This window comes from Meleagris gallopavo, unplaced genomic scaffold, assembly GCF_000146605.3.
Source record: "Meleagris gallopavo isolate NT-WF06-2002-E0010 breed Aviagen turkey brand Nicholas breeding stock unplaced genomic scaffold, Turkey_5.1 ChrUn_random_7180001955761, whole genome shotgun sequence".
Lineage (NCBI taxonomy): Eukaryota > Metazoa > Chordata > Aves > Galliformes > Phasianidae > Meleagris > Meleagris gallopavo.
This window is the reverse complement of record NW_011216454.1, coordinates 1-9241: the sequence shown is the minus strand read 5'-3', so window position 1 is coordinate 9241 and position 9241 is coordinate 1. Positions and strand designations below refer to the sequence as shown.

At 44.3% G+C, this 9241-nt stretch overlaps 1 protein-coding gene across 1 annotated transcript; it reads right to left on the bottom strand.

The window, feature by feature from the left end:
• Positions 1–6903: 6903 nt before the first annotated feature.
• LOC104917116 (claw keratin-like) lies at positions 6904–7895 on the bottom strand. The gene has a single exon (XM_031557751.1). The coding sequence runs from the start codon at positions 7691–7693 to the stop codon at positions 7304–7306; it is 390 nt and encodes a 129-aa protein (XP_031413611.1). The 5' UTR covers positions 7694–7895; the 3' UTR covers positions 6904–7303.
• Between the last annotated feature and the right edge of the window lie 1346 nt (positions 7896–9241).

Below are 9241 nucleotides of genomic sequence, written 5' to 3'. Positions count from 1 at the left end.
GCCCTGAATTTTAATGATGCCTTCCCCACAGCACTCCATCCTGCACAGCTTTCTGAGCTCTCTCACTCAGCCCCACTCCTGCCTGCGCTGAATGGGAACCATCAGGGGATAAATAGGAACGTCCTTCATATCTGCACTGACGTAAAGTCTTTAAGGGAAAAGAGAGCTGTGCACAGAGCTGAAACACTGAAATATTCCTGAAAACGCAGGGAAGACAGACTATCTTAGGTATAAATAACACTGATATAATCAGTCCTCCCAGTGCATTAATCTATAGCACCTGCAGCTCAGTAATGAGAAGGGATGGGAGGAGAAGAGACAGAAAAAGTTTTAACTGCCTGGAGGAAGTTGAGCTTGAAGCAGCAGGAGGGAAGAAGAGTTTGAGGTCTCTGAGATTACTCAGTAGTTCTAGCAAACTCCATGGAAGTGTGAAAAAGGGGGAGAGGAGAGAAAGGGGAGCACAGCAACCAACCAAATATGTGCACTCAAGGCTATGCCCTGGCTTCTTCCTGCCCAGCTCACTGCTTTGTGTGTACTTCTTTTTCTACTTAAAAACATTTAGAATGATAGAATCGTGGAACTGCTCAGATTGGAAAAGACTTTCAAGATCAAGCCCAACCTCAACCAAACCATAATACCCTATTCTTATTGCTTTTTTTCTGTTGTCATTGCTTGGAATCAGCAGTCCAATTTGAAACAGTGCTGTAGAGAGCACAGTGGGAGGATTTGGTGCTCTGCAAGGATTCATCTCTCTTCACCCAAACCAGCGTCTGATCTTTCCATGAAGTCCAGAAGCAACAGACAATGGTTCAGGAATAAGCTCAGCCACTGCTGGAAGGGAATCCTCCCTTTGTGCACGCTGGCAGCACTCAGCTGCAAACAACAGTTAGTTTGTTTGGTCTCCTTAATTATTCCCTGAAAAATACTAACATTTTGCCTGAAATAACTGAAATTATGTTATGCCTTCCCATTGCAAAATAAAACACCCAAGACGTTTCCATATGGTGTATAAAAAAGGAAATTTCTTATAGTGCATTGCTGGAGGTGAACATTTCTAAACTTATGCCACTGTCCCAGTGTCCCACTTTTAAAAGCAAGAATTGCACTTGCATGGCGTGAAATCACAGCCTTCTCTTTTAAAGTCTGACTCCTCTCTTTACAGCAGTATAGCAAAAAGACAGCATCCAGACAGCAATAAAAGCACTGCAGTAAGTCCCACTTACCGAGCTCAAAGAGAACGTAAGCCAGGAGGTGCGAGTAGAGAGCCCTGAATTTCTCCCCCTTTTATATATGTACCTGAGCGAACCTACTGTGCTTTAAACTCACATTCATCACAAAACAAATTTTCTGATGCGCGTCACTCTTCAGTTGATGTAATTGTTTTTCTTGGTTTGTGATTATTAGTCAGTTCTTGGCTTCCAAAAGCATGACATTGCATTGCAGTTTTCTTTCATGTTCAGACTTCCTGGGACAATTATGTTTGTGGAATTGGTGTGGTGAAATCTGAGCTATAGCAGGAAAGGGAAGGAAGGACACGGAGAGCAGAACTGATTGACATTAATAACCCCAGTTTTGGAGGAATGGACAAATCTCAGTAAATGAAGTTTGCAATGACTCCGGAATTTTTAGAGAAGAAAGAACATCAGTTTCATTTTCTTCAAAAATAATAGCCCATAAAAACATTTCTTTTTTTTTTTTTACTTTTGTTTCAAAATCTCAATTTTAGGCCAGAATATTTACATTATTTATTATTATTCATTTGAATTCTCAAGAAGAGAAGTACAAGAAAGGTGTTTTTAGTGGTGGAGATGTCTGGTATCACCTTGCTACAATCTGATATTGACAAATGTGTTAATTGCTATTGTGATCAGCTACGAGAAGGTTATGGTTGTTCTGTTGGAAATCCAGTTTGCTTTGCTGTTCTCCATCAGCTGCTGTTAACAAACTTGAAGAGTCACCTTGTAAGACAAAGCAGAATGAGACTGGGGAAGCTGGGATCCCTTTTGGTGGGAGAGCAGTGGAAATGGTTTTGAGCAATATAAGAGGATGAAGATGAGACTTTTGGGGAAGAGTAAAATAAAGGCACGTTGAGATGAATAATATATCTAAAGGCTTTCAAGCTGAGATATCAACATTTGGAGTTTCCCAGCCTTGAAATGCTCACGCTCAGCCTCCAGCAGAGCTTGCCCAAGCAAAGCATATTTACTTGGATCCCAAATATCTGCTTCGTTATTGCTTACACCCCGATGAGAAAAAGCGATTCACGCAATAAAAGGATCAAATAAAGCAAACCAGAACATATCTCTGTAACAGCTGCACTACTCCAGAGAAGCCCTCCAGATGCCAAAGTTTGTCGAACACAGCATCTTTGTAATGTTGGCAAGGTGTTCAGCTTCATGCTGCTAATGATAGTGAATAACACTGAGTGCTGTGAGCACAACTTGTCCTGGTGAGCAGCAACATCCCAGTCTTCTCGGTGACCTTCACCTCCAAACGTGGCTGTTTACATGCATCTGAAGGCGGGATAATGACAGGCGTGACAGATGTTCCAGGCCTTTCTCTAAATTTTGAATATTAAAGCCTTCATTAATACTTATTAACATTTCAGTGTACAAAGAGATTTGTTATTTAAATATTAATGCCACATTACTGGAGAACGCCCCAATATTATGTAACACAGTTACTAAAAACGTCTATCGGGTTACCCAGTTCTGCGCTTTATTACAGCTGCAATTCACAGCTTTGGAATTGGGTCTCTGAAATATTTTTTCCTAAAAATACGTCACGCACATACCGTTCTGAAGTTTATAGGCCAGTTTTCCAGCTGAATCAATCAGCCCAGCAATATCCTGTTGTGTGACGGTGTTATAGAATCATAGAATGGCTCAGGTTGGAAAAGACCTTCAAGATCACCAAGTCCAACCTCAAGCCGAACATATTACTATCCAACTCTACCAACCTACTGCTCAATCATGGCCCTGAGCACCACATCCAGGAGGTTTTTAAAGCACATTCAGGGATGGTGGCTCAACCACCTCCATGGGGAGTCTATTCCAAAAGATCACAGAGAGGGCTTCTCCAATTTGCTAGTCATAGGAAATGTCGGAAGGGTTTGGTAGGAATGCACTGTTCCACCTGTGATCAAAGTTATGAAATACCTGAAATTAAGGGACTACTTCTTCCACGGGAATCTCTGAAAAAAATGCAAGGAAAAATGCATGGGCTAAAATGTATTTTGGAAGCCTAGCATCCAAAAATAGGATATTTGGCAATCCGGATGTCTTAGCATATCTTTTAGTTTATTGCTGTGCTAAACAAGTAAACGTAGCGTGATGATACCAAGACTTAATTGTTGCAGTTTTGAGATGAAAGCATCTGGAAGGGCGTATCCTGCATGTCAAAGCACTGGGCCAATAATCAGAAACCTTGGGGAGAACTGGAATATCAATGAGAAGAGTCATGCGGGAGGCAAAATGCATTTGGTAATTGGAGCTGATCCGGGGCATGGCCACGCACTGGGCGGGACTGCTGCTCTATAAAAGCCCTCACTGCTGACAGCTCTTCATTCACTTCTCCTGCCTTACCTCCTTGCAGAAGTGGGTAAGTCAGAATGGGTTTAGGAAAGCTAGTAGGAAATGGAGAGAGGCGTTTAATACTTTTTCTCTCCCCTCTTCTCCTCTCATCCCTTCTCATTACTGAGCTGCAGGTGCTATAGATTAATGCACTGGGAGGACTGATTATATCAGTGTTATTTATACCTAAGATAGTCTGTCTTCCCTGCGTTTTCAGGAATATTTCAGTGTTTCAGCTCTGTGCACAGCTCTCTTTTCCCTTAAAGACTTTACGTCAGTGCAGATATGAAGGACGTTCCTATTTATCCCCTGATGGTTCCCATTCAGCGCAGGCAGGAGTGGGGCTGAGTGAGAGAGCTCAGAAAGCTGTGCAGGATGGAGTGCTGTGGGGAAGGCATCATTAAAATTCAGGGCTGAACAATAGGCAAGCAAGGAGAGGGAGGTTCAGACGGCATGCCTGGGTGTTCTGCCTTTCTCTCCCTCACTGCTCGTTTGCAGCATTCACTTGGGATTCTATGAGGAGCATCGCCTTACAGGCTTTGTCTTTCTGCTGTTGCAGGCTCGCCTCCCTCCACCGCACCAAGATGACTTTCTACTACCAGACCCAGTGGGACGATTCCTGCTACTCCCCGTGCAGCTACGGCAGCGTGTACAGCTACCGCACCTACGACTGCGGGAGCCCCTGCAGTTACCGCACCTACGACTGCGGGAGCCCCTGTGGGTACCGCGGCTCCTGGGGGCTGAGTGGCTACCGGGACTGCTACCCTTCCTACAGCTCCCGCTGCTACTCCCCCTGTTCCACGCGCTACACCCGCCGGTACAGCTTCGGAAGCTGCTACCCCTACTATAACTGTTAAACACAGGAGGACTTCATGGGAAATGAGGACTGGGAATTGATTACTGGATCCATGGGCTGTGCTTGCAGGAGCTCCGAGACCAGAATGGCGATGCAAAGCAGTTTTGGGGAGCTTACTGTTTCTGTAAAACTTCTTCAATGTTCTTCCGAAATTCTGTTTTGTCTTCTTCCTTCTCTGTTTTTTCCTTTGCTTTGTGGGGGTCTGGAGGTGTAAGAGAAGCAGGGCGCGACATGAGTGTGGATAACTCATTTGTAGCTCTTCCATTATTGAAATCTGGACTGCTGTGCCCTACTCTTCCTCTAGATATGTTTCTCAATTCACTGCTTTTAAAGCTATACCAAAGAGAAAGTGGATCATGCAATCTGATTTGACTCACTGAACTCAACAAAGTGGGACAATTTGAAAATGATAGTCAATGGCACCAGCAAAACAAGGTGATTTTCAGCACAAATTCATCTCTGTATGTATTCCTTCTGCTTCTCCCTTCTCTGTCATGTTGGATTGTGATTGTTAGCTTTATTCATATTAAAATGTTATAGCATTATAGCACCTCATTGTTTTTTGCTTTCTGACTCACATGTATGCAGTTTTGTTTCCAGCTCAGTATATTCTGATAAGTTTTCCTGAGATTTACTGAGCTCTGTAGCTTTTATGTATCTTTTCACATGAGCAAACACTTTGCACATTAATGACCCAGCAGTACCTCATCAAATGAAGAGATTCATTGTGGAATTTCCTAGGGAAGGTTTGGAAGAATCCCCTTCAGTTTTCCTTAGCATCTCAGTACATGCATAGGCACTGGGGGTAACACCACCAGCACCACATCTCAGTGATTTACAAATGCAAGCAAACCCATTTTGACAGGTGGGTAAGCCAGAAATTAGGAAGAAAATTCCTTTTTCTCGGCTGATTTTGTGCTGGTAGTGTCTGAGCCACTTTCTGCATTTAGAGACCTGATTTGTTACAGAGAATTGCACACTTTCCATTCACCTCATTAAGCCCTCATAAAGACAAGCGTTTGCAAGTGTTACTGCGAGGCCCTATTTGAATGACAATGAATTGGCACGAAGTTCCCAGGCTGCACCATCACACAGATGTTATTAAGGCGAGATCCCTCTGACGCAAGCCCCAAATGACTATTATTCATGACAGAAGTACCTAACTGGCAGCAGCAGTAACCTCTTAATAGTACGATGCTGTAACAGTCACGGCTGAGAACAGCAGGCAAAGTGCTTTGAGATCCCTATTAAACCCTCGGACCTTTATTGTGAACGTAATTGCCTTTCTTTGAAGGCACTCACAGGCACTTTGACGGCAGTAGAAAAAGAGGAATGGATTTCAATTGTGCTATGGTAACCCATGCACATGAATGTGAACGTCATCAAACACCTTCACAAGAAAAGCCTCGGGTTATGCTTTCAGCACAGTCCAGAATGGAGTCCCTTATGGCTTCTGAGCAGCTTATTTCTGGGAAGGCACTGACTTTGATGCCTGACACATTTAATTCTGGAGCGTGGTACAGATTGATCCTCAACTTGTATCTTGTCATTGAGGTGAATCAGCTTTGCACTAGCTGGTCATGATTTCAATGTTTCAATATCTAAAACTGCAAAATAAAATCTGGAGGGTTCCTATTACGATACTAAATAAAATCTGGAAAATACTCAGTGTCTTAAAATGATGAAGTAAGAGGAGGTGTTAGCTGGAAATAATCACTATTACAGAATCTCGGCTTTTCTACAGGCCTTAACTGGGAATATGGTTAAGAAATGGTTGAAGATTCCTCAAAATCAATGCATTTAGCTACCTTTCTTTACCTCTCAGAAGTCTTAAGGTAGGGCTAGAAAGAAATCCAAATTTCTATGATGGAAAGACAAAGCCAATAACTGTAGGATCTATCCTGGCTGTGTTTGTAGAGAGCCACATTTTAATGAAAAAAGGGGAGGCTATAAAGCCCCATTCCAAATGAAGCATACATTGAATTGCCTCAGTATACATGTTTGAAGTGACTCTTATTCAGTAATGAAGTGCCTAATGAGTGCAGTATGCACGTAATACAGTAATAACATACTCTGAGAGCACAAAGTGAATGAGAAATGCTTTGAACTTCTCAGACCATGTAGCATGAAGAAATCAGAAATCTGGGGATATTGAACATTTCTGGTTAACAAAACGATCTCAAAGTAACAAATTCATTCAGTGATAATCTTTATGCAAAATGTCACTTGATATTAGTGAGGCTAATACCTTGTTAGCATCTACTGCACACTACAGCTCAAGGGTGTAAAAAACAAGGTGTTGAACCTTCACAAACTGCTTTCTGATCGCTAACAACGTGACTTGAGTTTCATTACCAAAAACTTTTAAGCCAGTGTGGAACATCAGAAGAGCAAATACAGACAAATCAACCAAAAGCCAAGTTGTTGATGCAATACAGATTCTTTAATGCAAATGGAGAAGGCAGTAGACAGTGATACAGAAAAAAGCACAACACAGAAATAATGAATTGCAGTCGTGCAAACCACAAGGCTGCAGCAAGTCTCAACCCAAGGCTTCACCCCAGAGATTCCTCTTCCTAGCATCGTTCAGGAAGCTCAGAGCTGGACGGAGTGGGGAGATCCTCATCCGAGGATGAGCACTGCATTGCTGTACAGAAGTAGAGGGGAACTTCTGGAGGCACTGTTGGAAACCCTGAGCCCTAAACTGCAGATTTGAAAGACTTTACAGTACAAAAAGCAAGGAACAGTAATTTAAAGTAACTGCTTTGGCACAGCCATAAGAGGGATGGAAAGCTACATCTGGTGGTAGAAGAGAAGAGGAGGTATTTGTGAAGACTCAGCAGATGCAGCACTGTACTGCGTGGATATTTGGGGTTTAGCAGGGCCCACAGCTGCCGCTGAGATACCTGTGGCCTCGGCCCCAGCTACCATATCCACAGCTGCCAAAGCCTCCATAGCCCCCAAAGCCCCCAAGGCCATAAGAGCCTCCATAGCCTCCCAGGCCTCCATAGCCCCCAAAGCCGGCACTACGTCCAAAGGTGCCACCCAAGCCAGATCCAACGGCGGGCACTCCTGCTGAGCCAACCACAGCGTTCTGCGGGAAGGAGCTGAGGATGGGCCCGGGGAAGGTGACCACGGAGGCCGGGGGTTGGATCACCACAGTGGAGTCGGGGCACTGGCGCACGCAGGGCTCGTTGTAGCTGTCAGCCAGTGGGGCCGGGGCGGCCACCCCACAGGCAGGGGCACACAGGCTGGAGCAGGACATTCTTTGGTTCAGGAGATGAAGCTGTGAGAGTAGGCAGAGCCATGGTCAGAATAGAAATGGAACACAAATCCTTCATGCCTCTCTTGCATTTGGAGCATGTGCTGAGGAAATGCTCTGCATCATATCAGTCAGTCAGAGCAAAAATACAATATTCACTTGAAATGCTGTTGTAAAGCACCTGCTCTTCCTGCATGAGACTATGTCCCAGCTGAGCCAGAGGGTGGAGTAAAACTACCCTCACAGAAAGCAGTGAGAAAATCATGGAGAGCGCAGAGGATAAAATTGCATCAGTAAGCTCAGGACATTGCGACCTAAAAGTTTAAATATCCATTATTTCCATATTTCTGAAAAAAAAATATGATCACACCCAGACTTATCAGGCACTAAGAATAAAGTGTTAGAGCCCACAGCAAAGAAGCACTTGACAGAAGTACTGCTAAGAAACTGAGGAGATACATAAGGCATAGACTTACCACGCTGAGATGGAGAGTCAAGTGGAGGAAGGTGGATAGTGGACTGCAAAGCCCTCAGCTCTTTTATACCTGTCCCAGACATCCCCAAGCATCGACTTGAGGGCGGTAGTGGCAGAAGCCCCAGATAATCATGAAATAAAGCCAACAGTCTTCATGACACACAAGGAGTGATGCGGAGCAATTATATCCCTCATCACTGGTACCCTGAGTAACAAACATGCCCTGGAGAAGAAGAATGTGATGGGAGGGTCAAACACTGATGCAACATCACATGAAGGACCACGTGCTGTTGAATCTGACCTCACAACACCAACAAACCCCAAAGTGTTCCTAATCCCAAACTTCATCTGTGTTGAAGAGTCAGAGGTATCCTGCAGATGAAGCTTTTTACAGTGCAGCACGCTGCCAGCACACCTCTCATTAACTCCACTTTATGGGCTGGTAAACAGAGGTGGTGGAATTGGGGGCAAAAAATGAAGCCATCCCACCCACCTGGGACCACTCCCAGTTGTCCACCATCACCCTACACCAGTAAGGGCTGAGGGGCAATTGGGGTGTGAGTTCTGGAGCATCCACAAACATTACTTCTGTGAGACATGGGGCATTTCCTGTTCCCCAGTTCCCTAAAGATGCTGAAAAAATGTGGAGCTATGCTGGATTTTACAGGTGAAGGCGCAATTGCATGAAGGATAAGGAAAATATTAGGGTTGATTAGTTCCATGAAATGAGGACCAGTAGCGTTGGGAATTTCACATAATTGCATGTTGCCATCAAATTCTTCCATTTTCTCGTTCTCCACAGCGTGTTTGTGCCTCAAAGTCCACAAAGGGCAGAGATACAATTGCGTCACTTCACTGCTTGTGTGTCATAAAGCCTATTGGCTTTATTTCATGATTATTGGGATCTTCTGAAACCACCGCCCTCCCATCTAAGCTCGAGGCTGTCTGGGACAGGTATAAAAGAGCTGAGCACTTTGCAGTCCTCTATCCAGCTTCCTCCACTTGACTACCCTCAGCTCCTGGGTAAGTGCAGCTCTCAGAGGCTTCTCAGGACTCCCTCCCATACAGCTCTCCCT

Coding starts and splice junctions, on each gene's coding strand:
- LOC104917116 (XM_031557751.1), bottom strand. CDS start 7,693: ATGTCCTGCTCCAGCCTGTGTGCCCCTGCCTGTGGGGTGGCCGCCCCG.